The sequence below is a fragment of the Macaca mulatta genome, chromosome 1, assembly GCF_049350105.2.
Source record: "Macaca mulatta isolate MMU2019108-1 chromosome 1, T2T-MMU8v2.0, whole genome shotgun sequence".
NCBI classification, from domain to species: Eukaryota; Metazoa; Chordata; class Mammalia; order Primates; family Cercopithecidae; genus Macaca; species Macaca mulatta.
The window spans coordinates 106,301,095-106,313,318 of NC_133406.1; the positions used below are offsets into that span (position 1 = coordinate 106,301,095).

A 12,224-nucleotide genomic window follows, 5' to 3' on the forward strand; every position below is an offset into this window, starting at 1 on the left:
CTTTTTATCCTTGTTTTCCTATCTTTTCCAGCCATTCTGGTGTACCCAGTCCATCCAATCAGGGACTAGCTGGTTCCCCTGGTATTCCTTGTAGTTCTCAGGACCCACTGCCTAGGGTTTTGGTCTATACATACTTCCACCCATGTACAGAGCCCCACTCCCCAGGTCAATGACCACCCACAAGTTGTCCTACTTGGGATGCTGATCCCACCCTTCAAATGCAGAAGTCCCTATGCCTCTGGACTATGGTATAGGAACTCCATCCTGTATAACACTTGGGGTCACTGCTAGCTCACGGTATGAAAATGAGAAAACAGGTGCTTCCCTCTGAGCAGACACAGGCCCATGCCAGATGCCCAGATGGGTGAAATGGAGCAGAAGCTGACTTTCAGTTCATTTGCTCCCTCAGCTGCTCTTTTACCACACGCAGCCTGCACAACCATTTGTAGTGTCAAGTGCCTTGTGCCTTATGCCTGTGCCTTATGTCCTTCTCCACCATATGCAAAGCCCTCTGACAGGACTGTAACTTTTGGTGATCTAAGGAGGGATTGTCACTATCTGAAGGTCCTCACTGCGGCTACAGTCAGGACAGCTTTAGAGTTGCTTAAAGAATCATATTTTCTAAGTATTCCTGTTTAATAGCCGAGCTATCAAGCAGGAAGCTAAACTGAGTAAGAATTAAGAGTGATCCTATAAGGCAATAGGGAGGACATCTATGAGCTCAACGAGCAGGGTGGTGCTATTTCCTTTTAAAGAGGACTTGGAGCACAGGGCAGTTTGCTTGAAAAGATAAGCCAAATGGACTGGACAACCAGATAGAGGGACCTTTATTTTCTCAGTGATCAGGAGAGGGAAGGAGGGAAAGAAAAAGAAGGGGAGGAGTGAGGAAAGAAGAGGAGAGGAAAAGGAGAAGGACAGACAAGAAGTGAGGGTCAGGGTGTCCAGCATATTTGTGCCGGGATCTCAAGGAGAGTTGGAGGAAGAAGAATAACCTAACTTAGAAGGAGATAAAATTTGAGGGATTAATCATGGAGTCCTGGATTGTGACATCTCAAGATAAATCCTTATAGACAAGTTAGATGATAATTATTGGGTCAGTATTTAATTTAAAACCTAAGACTCCTCAAGGCAGTGGGAAGATTGTTTGCAGCCTTCTAAATGCCTAGAGCACAGGAGATGCTAGCAGTGAGTCTATGTGAAAGTGGAGTTATTGGGATACAAAAAAACTAGGGCTCAACTAGGAACAAGGTATGCAGGTAGCTTGAACCTGAATGTTGCCTCAAGCCTATAATCAAAATCTATTCCAAATATGGCCCTGCCCCCATTCCCTCTCATTGCTCTTTTCTGGGCTAAGAAGTTAATTGCTCAGGGCCTCCCAAATCGGGGGTGGCTGGAGCAGACACGAGGGACTCAGCAAAGAACAAGGCCCTGCTACCCCAGATTTTCCCAGCACGAGGCAAATCTAAGGCATCCCCCTGTGCCATTTGCTTAACTCCCCTGGGAACTTGCAGGACTGGAGTTCCCCAGCAGCCCCTCTCAGTTAACATTTTCTCACATGTTCCTCTCCTGCACAGATGGGGAAAGCCAGCACACGGGACAGTAAACCTCCTGGGACTTCAAGCTATGAAATTGTGATCTAGGCTGCCGGGCTGAACTCTCCCTCTGGAAACTGAGTTACAACCACCAATACTAGCAGGTTCCCTGGATCCAGATCTTCTCTGCCTAGCTCTTACTGGGAGATTGCAAACTGCTACATCTCAACTTGTAAGCAAAGCAGGAAACCTTCTGCTGGGCATAGCTTGTGCCTAAATGGAAAATGGACGCACACCCTTCCTGAAATGGCTCCCTTCTGAATGAATGATAAAGCATGTTACCTAGTATAGTTTTCCCAAACTTCCTCCCATCATAGCACATGTAGAAAATAATATTTTTATGGCACACTGGGATAAGCAATCAAGATTGCTCACTTCCAGAAGCTGCATATGACTAGAGGCCTCTTGTGAATGGAGGTAACAACCCTGCCCAGTGACTGTGGGAGAAGGGGATCAATATTTTGTACACCTGTAATAGGCCATGGCACACCAGCCAAGATGCTGTGCTCATAGTCAGTATGTGTGAAGATCCCCGGTGCGTGTCCTCCACCATGCATCTTGAGCAAATTAGGAAAAGGTACCCTTCGCTTGAGGCAGATGCAGCCCTTCCCCCGAGTGCCTGGCTTGGGGAGCAGAATGTGGGCTGCATATAAGCACAGTCATCCCTTTGTCTGGGATCTTTGTGCAGGGCACGACAGGCTTAATAAGTCCAAACACAGATGACAGTGCTGTGTGGGTCTCTGTCAGAGTTGTGGCTCTCAGCCATGTAGACACACTCTCCAAATGGAGTGTTGGAAAATGTTCTTTCTGTACAGTCTAGAGACCGCTGGGACACTTTCCTTGGACTGCTACTTCAGAAACCTCATAGGATTTTCTTTCTGGCCAAGATTTCCTTCTGTATCACTCCAAGCAGCCTCAGCAGAAGAAGCAGCCATGCCCAGTATTCCCGCTCTCCAAAAGGAGTTGACCAGCTTATATTTCTCATACTTCTGGGGAACTGGGTGTAATCCAACCATCAAAATAGACCTTGCAAGAAACAGAGTCATTCTCCAGAAGGAACTGGGGAGATGATGGTGCAGATGATGAAACTGGGTTCATCCCAGTTCCAAAGGCTCAGAGAACTACGGGGTTTAAGCTGAGACAGAATGCCCCCATCCCGGCATCCCCCACAAACAGTCCACCAGCCAGCTTACACAGGCATTAACTCTCCACAATGAGGAGGAATCATTCACAGCTGAGCAGGACATTTATATGATCATTGGAGGAAGTGTTTCCCTTATGTGTTAGTAAATATAATCAGCTAACTCGTAAGTCCCCATGAACAGTCCTAGGCTGGACAGCAGAAACGGGCTGCATTTAAGCAGATAAAGACATCAGTCCCAGTAAATGAATCCATAGACTCATCTAGCACCAACTACCATTAGCACTATGTTAGGAGCTGCAAGGCCCCAAAATAGAAGATGTGCATAATGTCTGTCCTTGTGTAGCTCAGGAGACAATTCCAGCACAGACACTACAGTTAACGCTGAACTGAAGCTGCAAGTAATGGCATGAACAGTCAAAAAAGACTTTATGAGGGGGCAGGGCTGAAGCTGGGCCTTGAAGGATGGATGAAATTTGGATAGAGAATGAGGAAGACAGAGGGCCTCCAAGTGAGAGAAGCATGAAAAATGAGCAGGGGCCTGGATCAGTGGGGTGTATTCAGAGCACCTTTCCAGATGCATGCTCACAGTCCCTTGCCTATGTGTGGCAGAGTGCCCCAGCCAAATGTGTGCCCTCACCCCATGTCCATTTCCATGTCCTTCAACACCCACCTCAAATGGTACCTCTTCTGTAAAGCTTTCCCTGGTATCAGGAGTCAAAATTAATCAAGGATCTTTTCACACTGCTGTTTCTTCCCCTTTGGTCCTTCTATCACTAAAACTCATCTCATTCTGCCTTACTGCATAACTAATTATTTGTTTTCCTCACTACATTGTACATGTGGGAAGTACAGATAGACAGAAGCCAGCTGGGGGTGGTGGCTCACGCCTGTAATCCTAACACTTTGGGAGGCCAAGGCAGGCTGATTACCTGAGGTCAGAAGTTCAAGATTAGTCTGGCCAACATGGTGAAACTCCATCTCTACTAAAAATACAAAATTAGCCAGGTATGGTGGCACACATCTGTAGTCCCAGCTACTCTGGAGGCTGAGGCAGGAGAATCGCTTGAACCCAGGAAGTGGAGGTTGCAGTGAGCTGAGATCACAGCACTGCACTCCAGCCTGGGAGAGACACAGTGAAGTTCCATCTCGAAAAAAAAAAAAAAAAAGATAGAAGCCAATAAGCATGATGCAATCAAATTCTGGCAAGCATTAAATATCAGGATGCAGCTGGGCACGGTGGCTCACGCCTGTAATCCCAGCTCTTTGGGAGACCAAGGCGGGTGGATCACTTGAAGTCAGGAATATGAGAGGAGCCTGGCCAACATGGTGAAACCCCTTTTGTACTTAAAATACAAAAAATTAGCTGGATGTGGTGGTGCACACCTGTAATTCCAGCTACTTGGGAGGCTGAGGTGGGAGAATCGCTTGAACCTGGGAGATGGAGGCTGCAGTGAGCTGAGATCCTGCTACTGCACTCCAGCCTGGGCAACAGAGTGAGACTCTGTCTCAAAAAAAAATAAATAAAATAAAATAAATATCAGGATGCATACATCAGAGGCTGTTCTGAGTGTAAAGGCATTTTGGAGGGAGAAGACTTTCAGAGTTAGGCAGACCAACTAAGAGGTCAGCTGAAGCACCGAACCAGTTGTCAGGAGGTGAAACGCAGCACCCCAAGAAAAGACGTACAGGAAGGAATAAAGAGGCTTGGTCGTAAAGGATGGAGGAGCTCCAAAGTGACACTGAACAGGCTGCGTTTCTCCTAAAATAAAACCACTCCTCACTCTGTGGATGCGTTGAAGACTCATTCCTGAACATCTTTATTCTCTAACTTACCCTCTTCCTCCTCCTAATTACCCACTCAAGGAAAATTCCTGGTGTCCTAATGCCCTTGTGTGTATTGTCAAAAATAAAAATCGGAAGCAGGTTAGATCTGTCAGGTCTTCCAGAAGAGCAAACCTGGAATGAAGCCAGAGCCCAGGAATTCTGAAGGTGGCCTTTGGGCTTAGAATACCCTGCTCTTGTCTCTCCTCTCACTGTTTCTCTCCTGTGAATCTCCTGATTCATGAACATATTATCTGTTCACCCTTCTCTCTAGGGCTCAGTTCTTAGATTTTCCTTCTGTAAAATACATGTGATCTTATTTTTCCCTCCACAACTTTCCAGATGAACTAGACTGTGACCAAGAGGTCTATAAAACCAAAGCATCATGGAACAGGATCTTGTATCAGACCAAAGTGTGCCGGTTTTTTAAAATGTGCATCAAAATGGAAATCTCAGAGACAGAGCCCTCTGGTGGAACGTTCTAGTAGGTCAGGACAGTCCCTCTGCCCGCAGACACCTTGGGCTTTACTGAGGGACTCAACTGAGAAAATGAGGAATGTTGCAGCTCATGATTCTTAGAAGCAGAAAGTGAAGCTCATTTAAAATATGATTTTAAAAAATCTATAGAACACTCTAAACTACACAGGCTATGAGGGAATAGCCTAGTTGGGCCAGCTTGGAAACCGGGCACAGGCAGGAAGGAGCCTGTCAGGTTTGGACTGTGTCCACAGAGAGCATGTCTTAGGTCTTGCCTGGAGAGAAGGAATGGCTGGGCAATATTTTCTTCCAGACTCATTATTTTTCTTCTGTTTAACTTTTCTCTGAATTTCCGTTGATTTGTATAAATTTTCTCAAGAATAATTAGTGACAGTCTCTACTAGTTGTAAAATGAAGCTTGAAGGCCAAGCACAGTGGCTCATGCCTGTAATCCTAGAATTTTTGGAGGCCAAGGTGGGCGGATCACAAGGAGTTCGAGACCAGCCTGGCCAACATTGTGAAACCGTGTCTCTACTAAAAATACAAAAAAAAAAAAAAAAAAAAAAAAAAAAAAAATTAGCCAGGCATGGTGGCGCGTGTCTGTAGTCCCAGCCACTCAGGAAGCTGAGGCAAGAGAATCACTTGAACCTGGGAGGTAGAGGTTGCAGTGAGCTGAGATCACACCACTGCACTCCAGCCTGGGTGAGAGAGTGAGACTCCATCTCAAAAGAAAAAAAAAATAAAGTTTGAATAACAAAGACAATAAGAGGAAGTATAATGAGTGGTCATAAATGTGGGCTCTGACAGTAGAGTGCCTCGTTCTGAATCCTGGTTTCTTAGTCATGTGACCTTAGGCAAGTCACTTTAACCTCTCTGTACCTCAGGTTGTCCATCTTTAAAATGGGGATAATAATAGTGCCTACCTTGTAGAGTTGATGTGGGGATTAAATGAGATGTTATTCACACAGGAATGTGCCTGTGCATGACAAAGTTCTGGAATTTTTTTATAAGCTGTTCTTCTAGGCCTGAAATCATCAGAAGATGCTAATCCAAATACATGAAATAAGCTTCTTACAACAGAAATGCAGCTAGTATTATGCAAAATTAATGTTGTATATCAAACTTTTAACTCTCATCCCTCCTTATTCAGATATATTTTGTTATATGCAATGTTTTTCCCCCTGTTATTATACAACAGTATATTTACCTGATGCTATATCTGCCTCCCCAGTTAGACTGAGAGAACAGGGGATATACTTAAATAATAATAATAATAAATAATAATAATAGAGAGCTCCTTGAAGGTAGGGAGCCTGTAAGAATCATTGAGGGCTTATTTTGTATACCAACTACTAAACTAGATGCCTCATACATTGTTGTCAATACTCATGACAGCCCTGTAAAGTAGAAATTAATTCTTCCAGTTAACTCTAAGGGTGACATAATGAATACCTTGGCAAAGTTGGAAAGCTGGGAAGACAGGATTTGAACTCAAGACTTCTTGCCACCAAGGGCCACGTACTTGTACTCTGCCATGTGGCCCCTTTTTACCTCCTGTGGATTCCGCATACCTGGCACTTGGCCTTAGGTGTACATACACCTGGCACTTTGCCTGACACATAATAGGTGGACCACAAATATCTATTGAATGAATACTTGCATATGCTAATATTTTTAGGTACTAAAAGCAGCTCAAAGTAAATATATTAATATATTAATTCCATTGTTATCTAGATAACCACTCAACTTTTCTGTTGAAAATGCCCATTTAATTAAAGAAGGTTGGATAGAGCTCTTCATATGCATTTTGGACAGACAGGGGTTTCAGGTCATAAACACTCTGATGAGTTAATATAAAATGAGAGAAACCGTAAATTTCCACCACTAAAAATCACAAAAATAACAGAAACAAAAGAAGAGATAAGAATTTGGAGAATTATGCTGAACAATTTTGTGGTTAAAAAAAACAGCTGTGCATGTTTAGACTTAAATAAGCCCCCATCCAAGTGTGAGGAGCTCTGTAATTTTTCAAAACATATGAAAGTGTTCATGCATTTTGACAAAGGACCATTTAAAAAGTCTTGAATTCTGACTTGAGGAAGCAAAGTCATGACTAATACATTCTCTAGAGACTTGCAGACTTTGGGAATTCACAAAAGAATAGATGATAATTATTAACTGTTACTGGATGATTGCCCAGACAGTTCTCAACAGCCCTGTACGAGTCTCTGGGTTTGGGATGGATCAATTCTGTGACCGGAAAATGGCCAAATCTTTGCAAAAGAGAAATATTTTTCTTATAAGATCTTGTTGTAGGCAAATAATTCATAAATTATTTGTCAGAGAATCTTTAAATGCTCATAATCTCAACTCTTTCATTTACAACTTGTATTTCCAATAGTTTATGGATCATCTCTACATAGATGTCAAAAGTCACCTCAAGTTTAGTGTGTCCAAAATTGAACTCACAGGTCTGTCTCTGACCTCCCAACTTGCTTTCCTTCTGTTTTTCCTATGCTAATGATCCACCATAATCAAAATAATTAACATTTATCCAGTGCCTACTATGTACTATTCCCTGTCTTGTTTTACATTTACTCATTTAAAGCCCATAAGAAACATTAAAACTCATCTGCCTTCTGAAGAAGATACAACCATCCTCCTTTTTACAAAGTAGGAAACCAAGTCACAGAAAGGTGAAGTCTTTAAGGCTGAGTCACAGTAGTTCATCCTAGTAAATAGAAAAGCCAGGATTCAACTCCAGGGGCTGGGTGCAGAACTGCGATTCTTCACTGCTTCACCAATCAGCAGCTACCCAAGGCAGACAACTTTTTCATCCTTGGCTCCTTCATTCTCCCTGTCACCCCAGATCCCTCTACATCTAGTCAGAGAATAGGTCCTGTCACTTCCAACTTCTCTATATGGCTCTTCTCAGCCATGTGCCCTCAATCGGTCTAATTCTCTAACACACCTTCCCTCTATATGCTCACTCCCTCAGATCGTTGCTTTATCACGTGTTACCTGGGTTGCTATTACATAAAGAGAAATCTTTCTAAAACAAGGATCTTATCACTTCACTTCCATACTAAAATGTTTTTCCTGGGGAACCACACTCCTTAGCAATCTGACCCATCAGACCTTCCAGGCTGTCTCCTGCCTGCTCCCTAGGCTCCAGCCACACAGAATTATCATGGGCCCACACAACCACCAAATCCTCCCATGCCTTTGCCCATGTTGTGTCCTCTGTCTGGGATGCCCTTCTCTCCTTTCTGTCTCTGACTTTTTCATACATCAAGGATTAGACAGAATATCCCCTTTGTATGGCCTTTCAAAACCTCCCGTCCAAAGCTAAATATATAGCCCTCTATTTATACTTTTATAGCATTTGGCACATGATTACAGAGTAGTAGCTTTTTATCACATTCTCTGATAATTATATAGATATGGTATTTCTTAGCTCTTTTCTCCAACTAGCTAATAAGTTGTTTTGTGTCTGAGTGCCTAATTTTGTGTTTTGTGTCTGAGTGCCTCAATTCCTCAACAAAAAGTTTATTGATTAGTTCATTATTCATTTGAATGTGAAAATTATGCTCACTAGCGGCAAGTGCCACTAACCCTATTCCAGAAGCTAGGTGTCATGTTTGCAACAACATATCGTATCCCCTCTACAAGTCATCTTTTATTTCAGGCATTTGTAAGTGTCCATTAATAAAGTATGGTTCATAAATTTTACCTTGTAAGTGCCTGAGAAATGAGACTACAGGCTCCATTGCAGCAGGACACAATAAATATTATTTCATAATGCATCTATTCTCTTTTGTGTTTTACTTTGTTTTGGTTTTTGAGAGCAACAAAAATGAAGCAGATGAAACAGCAAAGGAGATAGTCCACCTGATAAAAGCCCTGTGCCATCTGAAAATCTAAGCCCTGAGTGGACACAAGAGACCAAGGGATTGAGGGTATAAGACAGACAATGAAAAAAAGAAAGAGTGATGTGGAGAGATGATTGGGACCTTGGGAGGAGACTGAGAAGCTAGAGACAGGAAGGACAAATACCAGAAACAGAAAGAACCCAGAGGGCAGCAGAGGTGCTTCATCACAGATGGAGAAGAGAGTTCTGCCTTGATCAACCTAGAGAGAGGAATTTGAGGACTTAAATCACATTTTGGGGGTCATCTCCCTCCAGGGCAGGAGCTTTGTCTTACAATTTTTCACTCACGGTGCCCTATCACAGGAGCCGGTGCCTAGTAGAGCTTAGTAAGTATTTGCTGAACTGAATTTGGATTGGCGCCCACATATCAGGAGAGGAAAAGGCGTCCTGGAAATCACATTCAGAGTCTGAGTCCAAAATTGGAGAGTAGAAAGTCTCTGTGTCACCCATAGTGCCACTTGGAGGAAAGGGATAAAAAGACTGGGCTTTTAACTGAGGAGAATGAGGTTGTGGTTCCCACAGAACTGTAGGTGCAGGGCCTCAGAATGTTTGGTAAACACTGAAAGGGAGGTGACTTACTAAGAGGGGCTGTGTGAGATAGCAAGTGGTTTTTAGGCCTGAGACAAAACCACTTCCTCTATTCCCTGCCTATCAAAGAGGCCGCAGCTGCTCTGTTCTGAGCCAGACTTTGCAAATGAGCCTGGTCTTCCAGCTCCCCAGCTACATCCTCTTGTGGGGTTGAAACTGACTGCTACCCATGAAGAATTTCAGAGTCCCTGTGTAGAAACTGTGTAGGCAGATACAGCAACAATTTGAGAAGATAAACAAATTTTGCTAGTGTTTCTCCAGTGCTCTCTGAGGTTTAGCACATTTCATTTCATTTCATCTACACGTTAGCCATAGGACTTTCAACTTGAGATTACCTCCACCTTCTTACCCTCACTACCTCCAATACACAACATCACTGATTTACACAGTGCCCATTCATTCATTCTTCTGGGATAAACTCAAGTGTCCCTTCCTGGGGAAAGTTTTCTCTGTTCCTCCAGGCCACATCTGATGCCCACATTTTGTGCTCATAGTACAACACCTCTCGCCTTTACAGCAGTTTTTAATTTTGTCTTTAAATATTTCTCCCTGTGATTATTTGATTAATTCCTCTCTTCCGTCACTGGACTGTGAGTTCCATCAGGACACAGATCATGCGTGGTTTTGTCACCATTTGTATCCACAGTGCCTGACCCAGTGCAAGTAGTCCTCAATTTGTAATACTTTAATTACTGAAGATGCAATAGTTTATCAGCCTTTAATTGCCTTAGCTGGGATGTTACAATCCTTTGGCATATGTATCAATGACAAAGCCAGATATTCTGTTTATTTCTAAAGTATATTACCTTCATAGATTCTATAAAACCGTTGGTTGGAAATGCACTAGAAAATAATGATTTTTACCTGCTTTTCAGGAAACACAGAAGAGTTAACACAGCAGGCCTAAAACTGCTGTCCTATGAAGGGCATGCTTATAAGGTTGGCCCTTGGCTGGTGTCTGGGAACTTGGACTTTGGGATGGTTCCTACCATTCCCTGATAAGGATGACTTACACTGTGCCTGAACTGTTGGCACAACGCTTTGGTTTTTGCTGAATATCTGCTTTCCTTCTTGGATTCTGGAATTTTAGTGCATGCTAGGTAGAGGGTGCCTACATTACTGACTGCAGAGAAAAACCCTAAATGCCTAGGCTCCATCAAGCTTCCTTGGTAGATTACATTTCAAACATGTCACAACATGTTGTTGAAGGAATTACATACCTCCTGTTTGACTCCACTGTGGGAGGACTCTAGAAGCTTGCACCTGGTTTCCTCTGGACTTTACCCTTTTGCCTTTGCTGATTTTCTTTGTGTTGATTCACTGTAATAAATCGGCCATAACTATGGCTATATGCTGAGTCTTGTGAGTCCCCCTAGTGAATGACTGAATCTGGGGGTGGTCTTGAAAACCCCAACACAACTCCTGAATGTCACTACAGTCTATCTACCTCTCTTTCACCACTAACTACAATAGTCCGGGTTGCCATCATCTCTTACCCAAACAATAGCACCTGACCTCTTGCAGTCATGCCTGCTCCCAGTCCAATCCAGTCTCTACACCACAACCAGAGTGATCTTTCCAAAACACAAATAATGGTTATATTGTCCATGCTAATGTCATCTGGTGGCAGAAAGGACAAATGGATTGCTGTGGTATAAGGCTTTGTATATATGATAATTTATAAGTTGAAAATTTATAATTAAGCCCTGGTACAGTGGCTCACACCTGTAATCCCAATACTTTGGGAGGCTGAGGCGGGTGGATTACTTGAGGCCAGGAGTTCAAGACCAGCCTAGTCAACATGATGAAACCCCGTCTCTACTAAAAATAAAAAAATAAAAAAAAAATTAGTTGGGTGTAGTGGCACACACCTGTAGTCCCAGCTACTCGGAAGGCTGAGGCACAAGAATTGCTTGAACCCAGGAGGTGGAGGTTGCAGTGAGCTGAGATGGTGTCACTGCACTCCAGCCTGGGTAACAGAGCAAGACTCTTTCTCAAAAGAAAGAAAAAAAGAAAAGAAGAGAAAGAAAGAAAGAAAGAAAGAAAGAAAGAAAGAAAGAAAGAAAGAAAGAAAGAAAGAAAGAAAGAAAGAAAGAAAGAAAGAAAGAAAGTTTATAATTAGAAGAACTTCTTTAACCTGAGAAAAATGGAAAGATATTCAGTGGTCTAATTGCCAAAAGTGTACCAGACTAGACAGTCTTATGGACTAGTCCTATCACCTATAGTGAAAGGATAATTCCCAGTCATCTTGACTGTCCCAAGGCATAGAAAACAGTGGGAAGCTTCCAAATTCATTAAATACTATAATATAACATTGATTCCAAAGCCAGATAAGGATGATCCCCCAAAAAGAGACACATAGACCAGGAGTTAGAAAACTATGGCCTGTGGCCACATCCAGTCTGCCATCTGTTTTTATTTGACCCACAAACTAAGAATAGTTTACATTTTTTAAATGGTTGAAAAGAATTCAAAGAATGATAATATTTTGGGACATGTTAAAATTATGTGAAATTCAAATTTCAGCATCTATAAATAAAGTTTTATTAAAACACTGCCAACATGTATTATTTTATGTGTTTATTATGGCTGCTTCCACAGTACAGCAGCAGAGTTGAGTAGTTGCAAAGGAGACTGTATGGTCCACAAAGTCCAATATTTACTATCAGGA

At 42.7% G+C, this 12,224-nt stretch overlaps 1 protein-coding gene and 1 long non-coding RNA gene across 8 annotated transcripts in view; one reads left to right on the forward strand and one right to left on the reverse strand.

The window, feature by feature from the left end:
* Window positions 1-8,840, forward strand: part of CD84 (CD84 molecule) — a 44,219-nt gene extending 35,379 nt beyond the window's left edge. For 6 of the 7 annotated variants that reach the window (XR_013396013.1, XM_077940403.1, XM_077940412.1 and 3 more), the window contains one exon: window positions 1,575-3,534. Coding sequence is in view for 5 of the 7 variants with exons in the window: in XM_077940403.1 (XP_077796529.1) it covers window positions 1,575-1,640 (66 nt within the window). In the remaining 2 variants the exon portion in view is untranslated. Of the gene's footprint in view, window positions 1-1,574 lie in introns of all 7 variants that reach the window. The other variant, XM_077940429.1, reaches the window with a different exon arrangement.
* The window catches only part of LOC106993181 (uncharacterized), a 169,580-nt gene that overhangs the window by 27,621 nt on the left and 129,735 nt on the right, over window positions 1-12,224 (reverse strand). The window lies entirely within an intron of this gene.